The 22,087-nt window shown below is 42.8% G+C and overlaps 1 protein-coding gene across 1 annotated transcript in view; it reads left to right on the plus strand.

Annotated features, from left to right (window-relative positions):
* LOC128696420 (NACHT and WD repeat domain-containing protein 2) overlaps positions 1-22,087 on the plus strand; it is a 68,346-nt gene that overhangs the window by 12,816 nt on the left and 33,443 nt on the right. The window contains exons 6-15 of the mRNA XM_070092430.1: positions 172-316; positions 4,366-4,591; positions 5,111-5,309; positions 9,001-9,240; positions 14,523-14,624; positions 14,876-14,974; positions 15,332-15,471; positions 16,070-16,280; positions 21,292-21,393; positions 21,771-21,913. Coding sequence (XP_069948531.1) covers positions 172-316; positions 4,366-4,591; positions 5,111-5,309; positions 9,001-9,240; positions 14,523-14,624; positions 14,876-14,974; positions 15,332-15,471; positions 16,070-16,280; positions 21,292-21,393; positions 21,771-21,913 — 1,607 coding nt within the window. The remainder of the gene's footprint in view (positions 1-171; positions 317-4,365; positions 4,592-5,110; positions 5,310-9,000; positions 9,241-14,522; positions 14,625-14,875; positions 14,975-15,331; positions 15,472-16,069; positions 16,281-21,291; positions 21,394-21,770; positions 21,914-22,087) is intronic.

Genomic DNA, 22,087 nt, shown 5'->3' on the forward strand with positions numbered 1-22,087 from the left:
TCCCTCCCTCCCTGCATCACCCTGTCGTCTCCTTGTCCCTCCCTCCCTCCCTCATTACTCTCCCTGCATCACCCTGTCGTCTCCTTGTCCCTCCCTCCCTCACTACTCTCCCTGCTACTCCGTTACTCTCCTTCACCGTGTCCTATGGCCTGTCTCCGTGGGTGGGTACAGAGAGTGCCCAAGCTGCAGGCTCAGGACCAGGCTACATGGTGGGACACGCTGGCCAAGATGCAGAAGCTACTGAGGAAGGCAGCACAGGCCTGCTACAACACTCACAAGATGGACAAGGAAGCTATGCATAACTACTTCATGTCAGGTACTGTGTTTTGCTCTCTGAAGGGGACGGGTGGGTTTGGGAAGGTGGGTGGCTAAGTGGGTGTGTGGATAGTTTAGTGTGTGGATTGGCAGGTGCGTGGATGCGTACGTGGATGGTCTTTGATCAAAATAATATTAGAATTAGGTCTATGTGTGTGTTAATTTGACGAAATGACAAATTAAAATCCAGTGGGCGAATAATCTTGATTATGAATGAAAAAAAGGCACAATACCGTGAGCGGAACAATATACAAACAATCCGCACGAAGGAGACAAACTTGTGACGACGTGTCGGTCCGAAACATCGTCACAAGTTTCGATCTCCTGTGTACCGGTTATTTGTGTATCTAGAGTGTGTAAATAAGAAAAATATAAGATATACAGAAGATTCCGCTGGAAAAGTGTGGTTAGAAACAATTTTGTTTATGTAGTTCATTGTACAGGATGAGTTCCCTCTCTCCCCACTCAACCCTCCCTCTCTCTCTCTTTCTCCCCACTCAACCCTCCCTCTCTCTCTCTTTCTCCCCACTCAACCCTCCCTCTCTCTCTCTCTCTCTCCCCACTCAACCCTCCCTCTCTCTCTCTCTCTCCCCACTCAACCCTCCCTCTCTCTCTCTCTCTCCCCACTCAACCCTCCCTCTCTCTCTCTCTGTCCATTCAACCCCGTCTCTCTCTCTCTCTCTCTCTCTCTCTATCTCACTCATTCTCTTCTCTACTACTCTCTCTCTCTCTCTCTCTCTCTCTCTCTCTCTCTCTCCACTCTATCTCCCTCATTCTCTTCTCTACTACCTTCCATTTTGTTTCAATCTCCCTCCTTCTATTTATTCTCGTCTAACCTTTCTTTCTCTCTCTCTCTTTCTGCTTCCTTTCCTCTATCTTTCCTTCTACCTTCTCTCGTTCTTCCTACTCCTCCCTCCCTCTCTCTCTCTCTCTCTCTCTCTCTCTCTCTCCCTCTCTCTCTCTCTCCACACTCCCACTACTGCAGTTGCTCACACGTCTTCCTCTAAAGCAGCAGATCACCTGTTAGTATCACGGAGTGCCACCCTTATGGACTGACACTGCTGCATTGACTCCCAACAAAATACATTTCGTTTCCTCTTTTTTTCTCTCTCTCAGAGAAAACAATCGAGTGAGCGAGTGAACCACTAATCATATATATATATATATATATATATATATATATATATATATATATATATATATATATATATATATATATATATATATATATATATATATATACATATATATATATATGGAGGTCCACCTCTGGTGTAAATTGTGGGACCCATAGCCTCGGAGAAGTGGATAAAAAGGCTTCAAGGAAAAATATTTGGATTTCTTCCTGAAGCCGTTTGAATATTCCACTTCCCCTACCACCCCATCTTTATATATTTTTTTTTTTTTTTTTTTTTTTTTTTTTTTTTTTTTTTTTTTTTTTTACTAATAGGAATATTTTATTACATAATATGGTACAAACATATATATATATATATATATATATATATATATATATATATATATATATATATATATATATATATATATATATATATATATACTGTATATGTGGGGTCTTTATATGCGAATTTGCCATTACTGCGAAGGATATTTAGTCTCATGCTGTGAGTGGATCAGCACGCGGTGAACGACCCACACTGGTTTAGCGCGAGGAATAAATACAATATTCGACTAGCGCAGAGCGCACCGCGTGGTGGACACTGTGTCACCTGCGCCATGTGTGGCGCATTGTGCGTCTCACGTCTGTCACTAACCTATTGTTTATCACGCGTGTTTTGATCTCTCTCTCTCTCTCTCTCTCCTTTTTTTCACAGGATTTGACAAGGTTAGGTTAAAGTTCTCTAGCTTTAATGACAAGCTCTATACAAGTCAAGGATTCCTAACTTTATTGACAAGCTAAGAGCTGTTACCTACATCAACTCATTTGAAAACATTTTTATTGTTATAAGGCATACAAGTAGGGAACAGGATGAAGTTGGAGCCATCTGTGGGCCAGCATTTTCATTTGATCAACTGACTTTATCTCGTTGACATCATTATGCTGTACGAATGTGTTCCATACTCGAGTCATCCTGGGTATATATGATCTCAGATGGAGTGATGTTCTGGAGAAGGGTACAACCAGAGTGAAGTTGCTGCTTTCTGCCCGTCTTGTGGCATAAAAGCTTGTTTCACGCTGTCCTCAAAGTGGATCCAAGTGTGGGACTTATACATTATTGGCCTTGTACATAACAGTAAGGCCACCCACATCCCTCCTATGTTGAAGGCTCTGCTGAAATGACAGATCTATCCAGGATGGGTCCAGGCGAGAGATGAGACGTCTTGCTCTGTTCTCTACTCTGTCAAGCAGTCCCAGATGAGGGGGGAGGGGCAGGAAAACCAAGAAAGTGGAGCATACTGAAGGTGTGAGCGTACTTGTGCCTCATACAGAATCTTGCAACCCCTACTCTTAAGCAGATGCGAGACACGGCGAAGTGCTGCAAGCTTCCTGGCTGCCTTGTTTGCAAGATTTACAACGTGGTTGTTCATGGTCAGTTTGGAGTCAAATTTCACCCCAAGGATATCAACTTCTTCCCCCAGGTACCAACACCCTCCCATTCATACTTACTCGTGCACCGACATTACCATCATGGTACCTAGAGACCATCATCATTTGTGTTTTCTCAGGTGCAAATGTTACTTGCCATCTATTTCCCCAAGCTGATATAGCTCTTAGCTGGTGATTGATGTAACTCAGAGCAGCTGGCATTTCTTCTCTTGGATAAGTGAATGTCAGTGTACAGTCGTCTGCACATGCATGGAATTCTGGGATAAGATGAAGGTCATTGAAGTAGACATTCCATAACAATCGTCTCAGCACACTTCCTTGTGGAACACTTGCTCCTATAGGATGTCTTGCTGATTCTATTCCATTGAGAACTACCCTTAGTGGAGAGGTTTAACAACAGGTCAGCAGCAGAGTAACCTTTCCTGAAGCCATATTGACGATCACAAAGTAGTGAGTGGTGGTCAAAAAACTCTGTCATTTGTCTTGAGATTATTACCTCAAGGCTTTCTCTCTCTCTCTCTCTCTCTCTCTCTCTCTCTCTCTCTCTCTCTCTCTCTCTCTCTCTCTCTCTCTCTCTCTCTCTCTCTCTCTCTCTCTCTCTCTCTCTCTCTCTCTCTCTCTCTCTCTCTCTCTCTCTTGTAGGTGAGTAACATTGCCCACGTGGGTTTATAGCATAGCAAAATTACCTGAACTCAACATGAGTGCAACATGTCCACATGTCAGCTGCAGACAACATGAGTGCAACATGTCCACATGTCAGCTGCAGACAACATGAGTGCAACATGTCAGCTGCAGACAACATGAGTGCAACATGTCAGCTGCAGCCAACATGCAACATGGCGCAGTGATAATGTCGGAGAGTTAATAAAGGTAATTTTGTTATTAAGATAAATGAACCGTGAAACTGCGGTGCACTGAAGAACCCGTACCAGTTTAGCGCTTTCTTCTCAATATTGTGATAATTGTAATAATCACAGTAATACAAGTAGTGAAAATACTGATATTAACGTCGCTACTATTACTGCTACTACTACAGTTACTACTACTACTATTACTACTACCACTATTACTACTACTACTACTACTACTACTACTATTACTACTACTATTACTACTACTATTATTGCTAGTACTATTATTACTACTACTATTATTTCTACTACTATTACTACTACCACTATTACTACTACTGCTATTACTACTACTATTGCTACTACTATTATTACTACTACTACTACTATTACTACTACTATTAATACTACTACTACTACTACTACTATTTCTACTACCATTACTACTACTATTAATGCTACTACTACTACTACTGCTACTGCTACTACTTCAACTACTACTACTATTACTACTACTACTACTACTATTACTCATAGCAACAACAGCAGCAACCATGCTACTGCTACTACTACTACTAATAATAATTAAAAATAATGATAATAATAATAAATAGGAACCTGCCTTTTCAGTAACTGAGAGGGAGGTGATCAACGGGATCCTGAGCGTAAAGAACACCAAGAACCACACTCTTGCCCTCGTCCGCTACATCAACAACATCAACTTACAGAACTTGAGGAGAGCGGCGAACTTCATCGACATTGTCAATCGGCAGATTGATGGTGAGGCCATGAAGTTGCTCTCTGACCTGAGGGACGTCAGGCTTCCAGCCAGGATAGAGTCTACTAATTACCACAGGTGAGCCCGGAAGATAGATGGATGGATGGGGTCTGTTTTCTGTTTTTGTGGGTGAGAGTGAAGATAGACGGATGAAGCACGTTATCTATCGTGAATGAAGTGGGGATGGAAGGGGAAAAGTCTATCAAGTATCACCCGGTAACAGGCGTGTTTACCTACACCTGTTGTCCCCGTTCACCTAGCAAGCAAGTAGGTACTTGGGTGTTAGTCGACTGGTGTGGGTCGCATCCTGGGGACAAAATTTAAAGACCCTAATGGATTTATATAAGACAGACAGTCCTCGATGAAGCACTGCCTTTCTTGGGTTATTCTGGGTGGCTAACCCTCCGAGGTTGAAAATCCGAACAAAATCTTATTTAATCTTCGCTAGAATAAATCTAATTTACGACTTTAATTTTTATGAGACGGGGTTGGTACATTCCATAGCTCACAACCATGACACAGCTACCACTCCCAGACGATATTCAAGTATGAACCTACATCATTTTATTTGCGTTTGCCTTTTTTCCTGCGGCTCAGGTACACGGTGGAGTGGATCGGTCGGGAGGGCCTGGCAAAGGAGACCCACGGTGAGTACCTGCAGGAGTTCTGCACCCACTTCTACAAGGGCATGACCAAACTCATCGACCGAGCCATGCGCAAGGAAGACTCCTCAGCCCAGGGACAGATCATCACAGAAATTCTGCAGCACCTGCACGCTTGCAAGAACTCCGTAACTGTGAGTACTTTTTTCACGGTCTCCCTCCCTCCTTATTCTTGCCGTTATCTCCCTCCCTCCTCGTTCTTGGTGTTACCTCCCTCCCTCTCTCCTCGTTCTTGCTGTTATCTCCCTCCCTCCTCGTTCCTGCTGTTACCTCCCTCCCTCCTTGTTCTTGCTGTTACCTCCTTCCCTCCTTGTTCTTGTTGTTAGGTAAGACACATATGCAACAGTTAGGTATCTTTATTTCGAAACGTTTCGCCTACACAGTAGGCTTCTACAGTCGAGTACAGAAACGTTTCGAAATAAAGATACCTAACTGTTGCATATGTGTCTTACCTAACAATCTGTCGGTATTTTATACCATTTTAATGTTCACTCCTTGTTCTTGCTGGTACCTCCCTCCCTCCTTGTTCTTGCTGTTATCTCCCTCCCTCCCTCCTCGTTCTTGCTGTTACCTCCCTCCCTCCATCCTTGTTCTTGCTGTTACCTCCCTCCCTCCTCGTTCTTGGTGTTACCTCCCTCCCTCTCTCCTCGTTCTTGCTGTTATCTCCCTCCCTCCTCGTTCCTGCTGTTACCTCCCTCCCTCCTTGTTCTTGCTGTTACCTCCTTCCCTCCTTGTTCTTGCTGGTACCTCCCTCCATCCTTGTTCTTGCTGTTACCTCCCTCCCTCCTTCCTCGTTCCTGCTGTTACCTCCCTCCCTCCATCCTCGTCCATGCTGTTACCTCCCTTTCTCCCTCATTGTTCTTGCTATTACCTCTCGCTGCCACCGGTTCTTCCTTAAAGCTGAAAAGTTGGCGAAAATCTTGCAGTAAGCTTGCAGTATGCTTGAATTATGCTTGCAGCAAGCTCGTCAAGCTCCTCCAGCTGGTCTTGGTCACGCTTCCCGCTGCTGTTATATGAGAGATTACCTGCGTAACATTTTTACAGTTGCATATAACCTGCTTTTAGGGAAATTATATTACATTACTTTGTTACTCTCTCTGCACAGTATAAACCCAGAAGTTCCTCTCTGGTTATAGAGAAGCTCCCTGGTTATAGAGAAGCTCCCTGATTATAGAGAAGCTCCCTGGTTATAGAGAAGCTCCCTGGTTATAGAGAAGCTCCCTGGTTATAGAGAAGCTCCCTGGTTATAGAGAAGCTCCCTGGTTATAGAGAAGCTCCCTGATTATAGAGAAGCTCCCTGGTTATTGAGAAGTTCCCTTGTTATAGAGAAGCTCCCTGGTTATAGAGAAGTTCCCTGATTATAGAGAAGCTCCCTGGTTATAGAGAAGCTCCCTGGTTATAGAGAAGCTCCCTGGTTATAGAGAAGTTCCCTGGTTATAGAGAAGCTCCCTGGTTATAGAGAAGCTCCCTGGTTATAGAGAAGCTCCCTGGTTATAGAGAAGCTCCCTGGTTATAGAGAAGTTCCCTGATTATAGAGAAGCTCCCTGGTTATAGAGAAGCTCCCTGGTTATAGAGAAGCTCCCTGGTTATAGAGAAGTTCCCTGGTTATAGAGAAGCTCCCTGGTTATAGAGAAGCTCCCTGGTTATAGAGAAGCTCCCTGGTTATAGAGAAGCTCCCTGGTTATAGAGAAGCTCCCTGATTATAGAGAAGCTCCCTGGTTATAGAGAAGCTCCCTGGTTATAGAGAAGCTCCCTGGTTATAGAGAAGCTCCCTGGTTATAGAAAAGCTCCCTGGTCATAGAGAAGCTCCCTGATTATAGAGAAGCTCCCTGGTTATAGAGAAGCTCCCTGGTTATAGAGAAGCTCCCTGATTATAGAGAAGCTCCCTGATTATTGAGAAGTTCCCTGGTTATAGAGAAGCTCCCTGGTTATAGGGAAGCTCCCTGGTTATAGAGAAGCTCCCTGGTTATAGAGAAGCTCCCTGGTTATAGAGAAGCTCCCTGATTATAGAGAAGCTCCCTGGTTATAGAGAAGCTCCCTGGTTATAGAGAAGCTCCCTGGTTATAGAGAAGCTCCCTGATTATAGAGAAGCTCCCTGATTATTGAGAAGTTCCCTGGTTATAGAGAAGCTCCCTGGTTATAGAGAAGTTCCCTGATTATAGAGAAGCTCCCTGGTTATAGAGAAGTTCCCTGATTATAGAGAAGCTCCCTGGTTATAGAGAAGCTCCCTGGTTACAGAGAAGCTCCCTGGTTATAGAGAAGTTCCCTGATTATAGAGAAGCTCCCTGGTTATAGAGAAGTTCCCTGATTATAGAGAAGCTCCCTGGTTATAGAGAAGTTCCCTGATTATAGAGAAGCTCCCTGGTTATAGAGAAGCTCCCTGGTTACAGAGAAGCTCCCTGGTTATTGAGAAGTTCCCTGGTTATAGAGAAGCTCCCTGGTTATAGAGAAGCTCCCTGGTTATAGAGAAGTTCCCTGATTATAGAGAAGCTCCCTGGTTATAAAGAAGCTCCCTGGTTACAGAGAAGCTCCCTGGTTATAGAGAAGTTCCCTGATTATAGAGAAGCTCCCTGGTTATAGAGAAGTTCCCTGATTATAGAGAAGCTCCCTGGTTATAGAGAAGTTCCCTGATTATAGAGAAGCTCCCTGGCTATAGAGAAGCTCCCTGGTTACAGAGAAGCTCCCTGGTTATTGAGAAATTCCCTGGTTATAGAGAAGCTCCCTGGTTATAGAGAAGTTCCCTGATTATAGAGAAGCTCCCTGGTTATAGAGAAGTTCCCTGGTTATAGAGAAGCTCCCTGGTTATAGAGAAGCTCCCTGGTTATTGAGAAGTTCCGTGGTTATAGAGAAGCTCCCTGGTTATAGAGAAGTTCCCTGATTATAGAGAAGCTCCCTGGTTATAGAGAAGTTCCCTGATTATAGAGAAGTTCCCTGGTTATAGAGAAGTTCCCTGGTTATAGAGACGTTCCCTGATTATAGAGAAGCTCCTTGGTTTTAGAGAAGCTCCCTGTTATAGAGACGGACGTAATTTCTTCATAAAGCTCAAAGTTTGTGGCTGCTCATGGTAAAATTAAGTAGCGTCAATGTGTCGCGATCAGTGGACGGAGTATCGAGCCGAGTTGCAAACTCCTTATGATTAATGACCCCCACACTGGGTTACTGCTTCATATTCACCAATAAACAACTACAGATCCTGATAACAGAAGCCAAATTCTGAGACCTTGTCTTGTATTATTATAATTATTATTATTATTATTATTATTATTATTATTATTATTATATTCCCTGGTGAGCGCTTAAACTTTAGAAAATGTATGTGTAACGCTGAAGGTTCGATCCTATGTACCTTTACAAGGGAGTAAAATGTGTCTGGACCCGGTTTATAGATGAGGGTGAAAATTCACCCGTTTGATTGGTAGCGCACTCGGCTCACTCACTGATTGTCCCTGGTTCGATGCCCTATACGGATGGGAACATTGGGCGTGATTCCTTACACTTGCTATCCTGTTGACTTAGAAGCAAGTAGTAGGTACCTGGGTGTTAGGTGACTGATGTGGGTCGCATCCTGGGGGATAAGTTTAACCTAAATTGCCCGAAATACTCTGTATAACCAGAGACTTTCTATAGAGTATGTCACTGATGTCAGCTATGGTCTGTATACGTTCTATCATGTACTTGTAGAAATAATAATAATAATAATAATAACAATTATTATTATTATTATTATTATTATTTAAAATGCAGCTGCTGTTGTTATATTCATATAGAAGCAGTAAATTCGTATGGGTCATTCAGTGCAAGCTATTTGTAAGGGTTTGATTCTAGGTGTTCTACGGGCGAGAGGAGGAGGTGAAGAAGGTAGAGGACTACATCAAGGGACCATCGGTGAGTCCCCTGCTGCTGCATGGGGCTGGAGGCTGCGGCAAGACCTCCCTTCTGGCTAAGTGCGCTGCTAGCTGCGTCGAGTGGCTCTCCCACGCCAAGCCCATCCTGGTGATTCGGTTCGTCGGCACATCGCCGGAGTCCACAGCTCTCACTCCACTCCTCACCTCCATCTGTCACCAGGTCGGTCTTCCTTTCTTACCAGGTCACCAGGTTTCTCTCAGACTGGGAAGAAGAACAAGTACCATGATGCTGGTGAAGAGCTCTTGATCTAAGGGATTGAAGTTAACATCCCCTTCCTCGAATTAAGTTTAATTTGAGTATGTGTTTGTGCATTGTTTGTGTGTGTGTGTGCACGTGAGTTGCGTATGCTTGAGGTGTGTATGCGAGTGCGTGAGGTGTGTATGCGAGTGCGTGAGGTGCGTATGCGAGTGCGTGAGGTGTGTATACTAGTGCGTGAGGTGAGTATGCGAGTGCATGAGGTGTGTGTGCGAGTGCGTGAGGTGTGTATGCGAGTGCGTGAGGTGTGTATGTCAGCATAGTTGCTGATCCTCTCTATGTGTTGTATAGCTTATCTGAGTATCATAGTACCATCCATATGTTTTACATACACGATCCCTTTGCTAGGCCTAGTGACTAGTTTGTATGACGTCACGTGATCCAGCATGAGTGCGCTATGCTATGATTCTAGGTAAGACCCCAAGAAGGGGTGAGATGGGAAGTGTGGATAGAGGAAGAATAGGTTGGTTAGAGGAAGGGTTTTTGTAAGAGGGAAAGAACCAGGGCTTAACCCAGCAGCTGAGCTGATGGCGATTCAGGAGGTCGTGCGCAACTTGGGGACTGGAGGGGGGGAGGGGGGGAGGGGGCGATAAAGCGTGATCGCAGGTACAAGGGCGATATTAAAGGTCCATACCTGTGAGTTACAGGTTAATGATTCAAGATTTTAGCAAGGTTATTTGTATATAGGAATTGGGTCAGGTGCTAGTAGAGAGTAGAAGAGGTTGTGTGTGTTTGCTGGTCTGCGTAGTTCGTCATCTAAGTATGAGGTCCAGTAGTCATGTCTGGTCTCTAGTCTGTCTATTTGTTTGTCGCTAAACAATTTCCAGTACACGTTTAGTGCAGGGATGTTTGCACGGGCGTGGATGGACTCACTTGTAATGAATTCATCCCAGCAGGTGTTAAGCACCCAGCGTAAGGCTTTGTTCTGGATGCGTTGTAATTTACGTTGGTTTGTCACAGCTGCTAGGGAGAGGGCTAGTGGGCAGTAAGTTATTAGTGGACGAATGAGGGTTTTGTACAGGTGTAGTTTCGTTTGTATGGAGGCTTGCCTTAGCTTGAATAGCCCCGATAGGGCCTTGGATGCAACGGCTTGCTTCTGGTTGATGTGTAAGTGTATTCGCATGTTTTGGTCTAGAAGTACTCCTAGGACGTTGGTTGTCCGTGAGTGCGTGGGACGCGCTACATCGGTCTCAGTTCTCCTTAATCCAAGCAGGCGATAGGACAGGCAGTTTGGGCTCTCTCCCTTCACACTCTGCAATATAGTGTTACCATCCAACAAGTGTGTTTTACTCCAATCATCATATCTCCTACGAACCCCCACTACATGTATGCAAGTGTGTGGGGTGTGTATGCAAGTACGTGAAGTGTGCATGCAAGTACGTGAATTGTGTTTGCGAGTGCGTGAATTGTGTTTGCGAGTGCGTGAATTGTGTTTGCGAGTGCGTGAGGTGTGCCTGTGAGTTGGCCAGGTAAATGAAGACCAACCAGGTAATTACAGCAGAAATAAAAAAAAGCATAATAATCACAGTATAATTATGGTAAACACTTGGTAATGTGAGGTGAGGGAGACTGAGAAGACAACACTTGGTAATGTGAGGTGAGGGAGACTGAGAAGACAACACTTGGTAGTGTGAGGTGAGGGAGACTGAGAAGACAACACTTGGTAGTGTGAGGTGAGGGAGACAGAGAAGACAACACTTGGTAATGTGAGGTGAGGGAGACTGAGAAGGCAACACTTGGTAATGTGAGGTGAGGGAGACTGAGAAGACAACACTTGGTAATGTGAGGTGAGGGAGACTGAGAAGACAACACTTGGTAGTGTGAGGTGAGGGAGACTGAGAAGACAACACTTGGTAATGTGAGGTGAGGGAGACTGAGAAGACAACACTTGGTAGTGTGAGGTGAGGGAGACTGAGAAGACAACACTTGGTAATGTGAGGTGAGGGAGACTGAGAAGACAACACTTGGTAGTGTGAGGTGAGGGAGACTGAGAAGACAACACTTGGTAATGTGAGGTGAGGGAGACTGAGAAGACAACACTTGGTAATGTGAGGTGAGGGAGACTGAGAAGACAACACTTGGTAATGTGAGGTGAGGGAGATTGAGAAGACAACACTTGGTAGTGTGAGGTGAGGGAGACTCAGGAGACAACACTTGGTAATGTGAGGTGAGGCAGACTGAGAAGACAACACTTGGTAGTGTGAGGTGAGGGAGACTGAGAAGACAACACTTGGTAGTGTGAGGTGAGGGAGACTCAGGAGACAACACTTGGTAATGTGAGGTAAGGGAGACTCAGGAGACAACACTTGGTAATGTTAGGTGAGGGAGACTGAGAAGACAACACTTGGTAATGTGAGGGAGACTGAGAAGACAACACTTGTAATGTGAGGGAGACTGAGAAGACAACACTTGGTAATGTGAGGTGAGGGAGACTGAGAAGACAACACTTGGTAATGTGAGGGAGACTGAGAAGACAACACTTGGTAATGTGAGGGAGACTGAGAAGACAACACTTGGTAATGTGAGGTGAGGGAGACTGAGAAGACAACACTTGGCAATGTGAGGTGAGGGAGACTGAGAAGACAACACTTGGTAATGTGAGGTGAGGGAGACTGAGAAGACAACACTTGGTAATGTGAGGTGAGGGAGACTGAGAAGACAACACTTGGTAATGTTAGGTGAGGGAGACTGAGAAGACAACACTTGGTAATGTGAGGTGAGGGAGACTGAGAAGACAACACTTGGTAATGTGAGGTAAGGGAGACTCAGGAGACAACACTTGGTAATGTTAGGTGAGGGAGACTGAGAAGACAACACTTGGTAATGTGAGGGAGACTGAGAAGACAACACTTGTAATGTGAGGGAGACTGAGAAGACAACACTTGGTAATGTGAGGTGAGGGAGACTGAGAAGACAACACTTGGTAATGTGAGGGAGACTGAGAAGACAACACTTGGTAATGTGAGGGAGACTGAGAAGACAACACTTGGTAATGTGAGGTGAGGGAGACTGAGAAGACAACACTTGGCAATGTGAGGTGAGGGAGACTGAGAAGACAACACTTGGTAATGTGAGGTGAGGGAGACTCAGGAGACAACACTTGGTAATGTGAGGTGAGAGAGACTGAGAAGACAACACTTGGTAATGTGAGGTGAGAGAGACTGAGAAGACAACACTTGGTAATGTGAGGTGAGGGAAACTCAGGAGACAACACTTGGTAATGTTAGGTGAGGGAGACTGAGAAGACAACACTTGGTAATGTGAGGTGAGGGAGTCTGAGAAGACAACACTTGGTAATGTGAGGTGAGGGAGACTGAGAAGACAACACTTGGTAATGTGAGGTGAGGGAGACTCAGGAGACAACACTTGGTAATGTGAGGTGAGGGAGACTCAGGAGACGCTGTCAGCAACACTGGTGCCGAGGTATTATATAAACTTTATGGGACGCCCACGTCATGTCGTCTAACCATGAGCTGCATCTGTGCTATTGTCTACAAAAAAAGATGTCAGCCAATTTCCCCTTCTCTCCCCCTCAGATCAATATCACATAACCTTACGTTTGAATTCTCATACAGTTTTCTAGCTCGTCTAGATTCTCTAGTAAGCGTTAGTGGCAAATGTCTTTGGCTGTAGTGCTGTAACATTTCTGTGTCTCTCTCCGTGGGAACAGTTTCAGCTTACTGAAGAAGACACAGGCGTAGAGCAGTCTTATATTGTGGCAACATTTCTCTGTACCTAGAACTTTGTCGTGTCACGTTTCTCTTTGAACGGTTCCAGTTTCCAGTTCGCGTTGATGAAAAAGTGTCACTGGGCATGGCCTCTAGTTAATTTGTATTCCTGGTTATTGTCATTGGTAGTTACGTTCATTTAGTTAGAATTTGTGGGTCACGGTCAATGGTAACTGTATCGTCTAATATAATGGATGAAGGTCAACTGAAGATTGACCAAATAGATCACTGACTGGCCTAATACCTGGTTGATTCACTGACTGGTTTACCACTACCTGGTTGATTCACTGACTGGTCTACTACCTGACTGATTCACTGACTGGTCTACTACCTGGTTGATTCACTGATTGATCGGCTGCTTGACTGGTTTATTGACTAACTGCTAATTCATTAATTGGCTGCGGTTATTTTGGAGCCATGTGACTGTGGTTAGCCCAGAGCCTCGTCTCTATCATAATATCACTAACCAATCTAACTCGCAATAAATTCTGGGTAGGGGTAGGGGTCGGCCTAGGAAAGGTTGGAGGGAGGGGGTAAAGGAGGTTTTGTGTGCGAGGGGCTTGGACTTCCAGCAGGCATGCGTGAGCGTGTTTGATAGGAGTGAATGGAGACAAATGGTTTTTAATACTTGACGTGCTGTTGGAGTGTGAGCAAAGTAACATTTATGAAGGGGTTCAGGGAAACCGGCAGGCCGGACTTGAGTCCTGGAGATGGGAAGTACAGTGCCTGCACTCTGAAGGAGGGGTGTTAATGTTGCAGTTTAAAAACTGTAGTGTAAAGCACCCTTCTGGCAAGACAGTGATGGAGTGAATGATGGTGAAAGTTTTTCTTTTTCGGGCCACCCTGCCTTGGTGGGAATCGGCCAGTGTGAGAATAAAAAAAAATAATATATATATATATATATATATATATATATATATATATATATATATATATATATATATATATATATATATATATATATATATATAATACACACACACACACACACACACATATATATATATATATATATATATATATATATATATATATATATATATATATATATATATATATATATATATATATATATATATATATATATATATATAATACCACTACAACAGTGTTTATTGTGCTAACAAAATTATTGCGTATAAATGACTGAGTAAAAAATAATTCTTTGAAATTACGCCACAATTATATCTAATGTAAGTTCGTATTTAATTCTCTAAGTTAGTATCTCTCTCGAGGTTAGTGTATAATGATCTAAGTTTTGATCTTATCTTCTAAGTTTGTATTTAATCGTTTAAGCTGGTACAGTTGCCGTGCCGTGTCAACTGATGCTTTAATCTTATAATTATACAATTATGACATAAATTATAAGGTAATTATTGAATCCTCTCTCTTTCTCCTCCTTCCCGTAGTCTCACTCTTCCTCAGTAGATTAAGACCCGGTGATTCTCTACACTTCAGATCTCCTACAACTACATGCTGCCGTTTGAGGACATTCCTGACGACCTAGTACCCCTCACAGCCCACTTGAAGGAACTGCTGAACTGCGCTACCCCTCAGATGGTGAGAGAGAGAGAGAGAGAGAGAGAGAGAGAGAGAGAGAGAGAGAGAGAGAGAGAGAGAGAGAGAGAGAGAGAGAGAGAGAGAGAGAGAGAGAGAGAGAGAGAGAGAGACAGACAGAGACAGAGACAGAGAGAGAGAGAGAGAGAGAGAGCAGTGTGAAAATCGTAGGAGTTGCGACAGTATTCCATAATTGTAATAGGATTTTTCTGCGCAAGTTTATTTGTTCATCAATCGTTCATTCTTTGCCTCAGCCGCTGCTCATCTTCCTGGACAGTGTAGACCAAGTGACAGGGGCCACTGATGCCAACCGCATGTCTTGGATCCCCACCAGGCTCCCTCCCAACGTCAAGGTGTGTCTCTCTGTCGGCTGGTACACACCAACGTAGTCATCTAACCTTTTACACATTTAAAACAGCTACACATCAAAATCGCAGACTCTCCATCTTGAATCACAAGCTCATCTAAAACCAGAAAAAGCCATAGATGCCAAACATAGCTAGTGATCTGTACTTTCAAAGTTAAAGACACCAGAGTTACAACTTTCACATCTCTAATAACCCACAACCCGCAAAGAGACCAAGCGTATATTGACAAGTCTTTGACTAATATTTATAATACTTTATAGAATCACACATTCCAAAAAAATACCTGGTGTTGATTGCTATCCGATGTGGTGAGTGATCCCTTCCTCTCTTTCCTGGCTGCAGATCGTGGTGTCTTGTGTGTCTGAGGAGAACGACCCGGAACTCTCTAAAGACTACACGCTGCTCAGAAGGATGATTGACGACGAGAACCAGTTCCTGGAGGTGAGGGCGCTGGGGGAAGACCTCGCCATGGACATAATAAAGTAAGTAAAGTGGTGCAGGTAGAGTGGGGCTGGGCATGGGCAGAGTGGAGTTCGTAATGGGTAGAGTGGGGTAGGGCTTGGGTAGAGCAAAAGAAAAGTGGGGCGGGGATTTGAAGCATTTGTTTTGGTGGTCCAATAAACTGTTTCATTTAATACTGTAAAAATTTAAATTTAAAGTAGAAATGTGCATGTATTCATGAAGAAATAAAAGCAATGACAAACGTTATTTCTATAAAGTACAGTATATCCGATATGCCTTCCTGTGCAAGGCATATCGGATAGATAAATCTAGATAAGATAAAAAATTAGATACTTGCAACATCTGGGTATCTTCATTTGTAGACATTTCGACATGCAGTGGGTTTATAAATACAATTCGAGGACATTATGTGAACATTGTAGAACTATATACAAAAGACGACGTAATCAGTCCCTCACCTTAGTCTTGAAGAATAATGATGCCCAGACGTGGCACATGTGTCTAATTCATCATCTTGACGGTATTGTATACCACTCACGTACAACTGGATAAGATATGCTATCATAATAGATTATTTTGTAGTTATGTATTTGAGCGTGCAGCTGTGTGTGTTGGCAGGAGGTGGATGAACACAGCCGCCAGGGACCTCAACAACTACCAGTGGCGAGTGGTGAGCAACGCCATCTCCCGCTGCTCCCTCCCTATATTCGTCAAGCTGGTCTTCGCAGAGATCTGCCGCTGGAAGAGCTACAGCAAGCCCCAGGACACCTACCTCGCTTCTAATGTCATGGACTCCATCATGATGCTCTTCTCTAAAGTCGAGGTCAAGGTCTGTATCTCGGCAAACAAGTGTCAGCCTCTAGAAATTTTTTCAGTTAGTCTTGAAATTTATAGTCGTATTCTTTAGTGTATTTTCCGTAGAAAATAGTATTTTATGGGTAACTTAGTTATTTTAGTAGTTTTATTTGCTTACTATTAGTAAGAAAATAGGTGATTGATAGTTGGACTTCATTTTCGTTTACCTAATCATTCAAAATGTTTTACATATAAGGAATTTGCAAAAGTGCATCTTGTACGAACATTACAGAAATTCAGCTGTGATGGATTATTTCTTCCATGTCGAAGATAATTATTCCTGGGTTATCATAGGCATCACTGTGAACACAAATACAAGTTTTTACCACTTAGTTTCTTTAATTCTCTTTGCCATGATGCAACTCACACCAGGTGTTAGGAAACATGGGCTATCATAGGTAATTTACACATATGTTAGTATGTATGATAATTGTACTTAAGTAAGTTCAGGTACAGGTACACATAAATACAGTTAAATAAATTATCATACATAGCAGCGTGTGTGTAGATTACTTAGGATAATCCAGGAAAGTTAGAAAAAGTGACTTATTTCCATTGGGGGGGGGGAGGGGGGTGTACCTGTACCTAAATAAACTTACTGCAAAATATTCCCCTGCCTTTTTTTTAGCAGTTACTAAAAGTAAACAAAACTTAATTTTGCAGTTACACAAAGAAATAATATATATCTAAATGCACAACCATAAAGGATAAAGGAAAGAAAAATGGTGAATGGAAAAGATGAAGACTATGTAATAATAAACATAAACATAATAATATGAAGCTGGATGTCCTGGCTTTAAGTGAAACAAAGCTGAAGGGGGTGGGAGAGTTTCAGTGGAGAGGAATAAATGGGATTACGTCAGGGGTTTCAAATAGAGTTAGAGCTAAAGAAGGAGTAGCAATTATGTTGAAGGATAAGCTATGGCAGGAAAAGAGGGACTATAAATGTATTAATTCAAGGATTATGTGGAGTAAAATAAAGATTGGATGTGAAAAGTGGGTTATAATAAGCTTGTATGCACCTGGAGAAGAAAGAAGTGTAGAGGAGAGAGAGAGATTCTGGGAAATGTTGAGTGAATGCGTGGGGAGTTTTGAATCAAGTGTGAGAGTAATGGTGGTTGGGGATTTCAATGCTAAAGTGGGTAAAAATGTTAGGGAGGGAGTAGTAGGTAAATTTGGGGTGCCAGGGGTAAATGTAAATGGGGAGCCTTTAATTGAGCTATGTGTAGAAAGAGATTTGGTAATAAGTAATACATATTTTATGAAAAAGAGGATAAATAAATATACAAGGTATGATGTAGCACATAATGAAAGTAGTTTGTTAGATTATGTATTGGTGGATAAAAGGTTGATGGGTAGGCTCCAGGATGTACATGTTTATAGAGGGGCAACTGATATATCGGATCATTATTTAGTTGTAGAGTAAGAGGTAGATGGGAAAAGAGGAAGGTGGCAACAACAAGTAAGAGGGAGGTGAAAGTGTATAAACTAAGGGAGGAGGAAGTTCGGGGGAGATATAAGCGACTGTTGGCAGAAAGGTGGGCTAGTGCAAAGATGAGTAGTGGGAGGGTTGAAGAGGGTTGGAATAGTTTTAAAAATGCAGTATTAGAATGTGGGGCAGAAGTTTGTGGTTATAGGAGGGTGGGGGCAAGTGGAAAGAGGAGTGATTGGTGGAATGATGAAGTAAAGGGTGTGATAAATGAGAAAAAGTTAGCTTATGAGAGGTTTTTACAAAGCAGAAGTGTTATAAGAAGAGCAGAGTATATGGAGAGTAAAAGAAAGGTGAAGAGAGTGGTGAGAGAGTGCAAAAGGAGAGCAGATGATAGAGTGGGAGAGGCACTGTCAAGAAATTTTAATGAAAATAAGAAAAAAATTTGGAGTGAGTTAAACAAGTTAAGAAAGCCTAGGGAAAGCACTGGTCAGGGAGGTATACCATCTTTTAGGAGTGAAGAAGAGCAGAATGTAAGTGTAGGGGAGGTACGCGAGGCATTACGTAGAATGAAAGGGGGTCAAGCAGCTGGAACTGATGGGATCATGACAGAAATGTTAAAAACAGGGGGGGGGGGATATAGTGTTGGATTGGTTGGTACTTTTGTTTAATAAATGTATGAAAGAGGGGAAGGTACCTAGGGATTGGCGGAGAGCATGCATAGTCCCTTTATATAAAGGGAAAGGGGACAAAAGAGATTGTAAAAATTATAGAGGAATAAGTTTATTGAGTATACCAGGAAAAGTGTACGGTAGGGTTATAATTGAAAGAATTAGAGGTAAGACAGAAAGTAGGATTGCGGATGAGCAAGGAGGTTTCAGAGTGGGTAGGGGATGTGTAGATCAAGTGTTTACATTGAAGCATATATGTGAACAGTATTTAGATAAAGGTAGGGAAGTTTTTATTGCATTTATGGATTTAGAAAAGGCATATGATAGAGTGGATAGGGGAGCAATGTGGTAGATGTTGCAAGTATATGGAATAGGTGGTAAGTTATTAAATGCTGTAAAGAGTTTTTATGAGGATAGTGAGGCTCATGTTAGGGTGTGTAGAAGAGAGGCAGACTACTTCCCGGTAAAAGTAGGTCTTAGACAGGGATGTGTAATGTCACCATGGTTGTTTAATATATTTATAGATGGGGTTGTAAAAGAAGTAAATGCTAGGGTGTTCGGGAGAGGGGTGGGATTAAATTTTGGGGAATCAAATTCAAAATGGGAATTAACACAGTTACTTTTTGCTGATGATACTGTGCTTATGGGAGATTCTAAAGAAAAATTGCAAAGGTTAGTGGATGAGTTTGGGTTCGTGTGTAAAGGTAGAAAGTTGAAAGTGAACATAGAAAAGAGTAAGGTGATGAGGGTATCAAATGATTTAGATAAAGAAAAATTGGATATCAAATTGGGGAGGAGGAGTATGGAAGAAGTGAATGTTTTCAGATACTTGGGAGTTGACGTGTCGGCGGATGGATTTATGAAGGATGAGGTTAATCATAGAATTGATGAGGGAAAAAAGGTGAGTGGTGCATTGAGGTATATGTGGAGTCAAGAAACGTTATCTATGGAGGCAAAGAAGGGAATGTATGAAAGTATAGTAGTACCAACACTCTTATATGGGTGTGAAGCTTGGGTGGTAAATGCAGCAGCGAGGAGACGGTTGGAGGCAGTGGAGATGTCCTGTCTAAGTGGTGTGGTGTAAATATTATGCAGAAAATTCGGAGTGTGGAAATTAGGAAAAGGTGTGGAGTTAATAAAAGTATTAGCCAGAGGGCAGAAGAGGGGTTGTTGAGGTGGTTTGGTCATTTAGAGAGAATGGATCAAAGTAGAATGACATGGAAAGCATATAAATCTATAGGGGAAGGAAGGCGGGGTAGGGGTCGTCCTCGAAAGGGTTGGAGAGAGGGGGTAAAGGAGGTTTTGTGGGCAAGGGGCTTGGACTTCCAGCAAGCGTGCTTGAGCGTGTTAGATAGGAGTGAATGGAGACGAATGGTACTTGGGACCTGACGATCTGTTGGAGTGTGAGCAGGGTAATATTTAGTGAAGGGATTCAGGGAAACCGGTTATTTTCATATAGTCGGACTTGAGTCCTGGAAATGGGAAGTACAATGCCTGCACTTTAAAGGAGGAGTTTGGGATATTGGCAGTTTGGAGGGATATGTTGTGTATCTTTATACGTATATGCTTCTAAACTGTTGTATTCTGAGCACCTCTGCAAAAACAGTGATTATGTGTGAGTGTGGTGAAAGTGTTGAATGATGATGAAAGCATTTTCTTTTTGGGGATTTTCTTTCTTTTTTGGGTCACCCTGCCTCGGTGGGAGACGGCCGACTTGTTAAAATAATAATAATAATAATAATAATAATAATAATAATAATAATAATAATAATAATAATAATCTTTATTTCTACAAGTACTTGATATAACATATACGGACCTGGGTGTCATAATATATAGAAAGTCCCTGGTTATGCAGAGCATTTCGGGCAACTTAGGTTAACTTTGCCCCTAGAATGCTACCCACACCAGTCGACTAACACCCAGGTACCTAGTAAGTTTATTCAGGTATACACAATACACATGGATTATCATACATAGCAACATGTATGTAGAGAAACTAAGATAACCCCAAAAAAGACAAAGTGACTTATTTCCATTGGGGTCCTTTTAATATCTTATTATTATACAATGTAGGAGATATCTTATTATTATACTATAAGCTAAATAGTTATTTACATCTACATGTTTTTTCTCTAATAAAATAAAAAATCATTCTTCTTCCTTTCTGTCGTTACATTCACTAGGCACCTTTTGACTCTCTTCTTGAACTGCTTCATGCTATGACTGGCTTTGGCATGTGCAGACAGTCTGTTCCATTCCTTTATTGCTGTACAATAAAAGATGTTTGAAGCCTGGCCGCTGACTGTGGGTACTGCAAAGTTGTGCTCTCTCCCCCTAGTACTATGACTGCTTTAGTTCCCAGCCTTGACTAAATTAGCAGCAAGATTTTCTGGACACTGTTTGTGAGCAATTTTATAAACTTGATTTAACTTCAGTTGTTTTACTCTGTCTTCATTATTCAGCATATCCAATTGTTGTAATTCATCCTGGCCTACATGTTCTCTTAGACCCAGGTCCAGGATGAATCTTACCATTTTGTTCTGGGTGATTTGCAGTCTATCTTTCAGTTTTTTTCTGTCAAGGCAGAGTACCATGAAGAACAAGCGTAGTCCAAATGACATTGAATAAGGGCTAGACATAGGGTCCTGCGAGCCTCAGTAGGTAGACACTGCTAGGTACGGGTGGAACACTGGACGTGTTCCACCCGTACCGGGGATCCAACCACGGACCTCAGTGTGTGAGCTGAGCGCTCTACCAACCAAGAGCTTCTATCCTCTGACATCCCAAACGGAAGTATAGTGTTGTGGGCCGGCTGTGGCATAAAGTACACATACGCGGCTTCACTGTTTCGAAATAATAACGAAGAGGTGTCACTTCCACAGCACGGGCGTCTGCTGGTGTCTCACGCCCTCGCCTACATCACCGCCAGCAAGAACGGCCTCTCCGAGTCTGAGCTGGAGGATCTTATCTCCCTCGATGATAAGGTGCTACTCCCTACACTTGTTGTGATCTCTGTCATTACTACTACTCTTACACTGCGTCCGATACTACTGCTGTGATTAATAATACTACCATGGCTCCTGCTTCTACTGTTGCTACTACTGCTACTGCTGCTACTGTTGCTACTACTGCTACTGCTGCTTCTACTACTACACTATTACTGCTAATCTCACTACAACTACTACTAATAATGTAACCCTTACTCTTATTACTACACCTATTACTGCAGCTGAGGCTACAATTATTACTATTAGATTACAAATACTACTAATACTATTAACTTAACCATTACTAATGCCACTACCAGGCCAGTAGGCCTGCTGCAGTCTTCCTCCTTTCTTACATTCTTATGTTTCTTCAGGTACTGGACGACGTGTACCAGTACCACATGCCCCCGGTACGCCGCATCCCGCCCCTCCTCTGGACCAGGATCAGGAATGACTTGCCAAACTACCTCTCCGACTGCGAGGCTGATGGCGTCTCCGTCCTCAATTGGTACCACAGGTAAGGTTCTCACGTCTGCAAGTTTAACATATACTTCGGTGCTGGAGAGTTCAGCTCACTATCAAAAGATTCCCGTTTCGATTCCATGGGGAGGATGGGGGTCGAGACGTGACAGTAAGTCTTTTTTACACCTGCTTCCCGTATTTACCCAGAAGTAAATAGGTTTATGGATTT

Source organism: Cherax quadricarinatus, chromosome 39 (assembly GCF_038502225.1).
Source record: "Cherax quadricarinatus isolate ZL_2023a chromosome 39, ASM3850222v1, whole genome shotgun sequence".
In the NCBI taxonomy this organism is placed as follows: Eukaryota; Metazoa; Arthropoda; class Malacostraca; order Decapoda; family Parastacidae; genus Cherax; species Cherax quadricarinatus.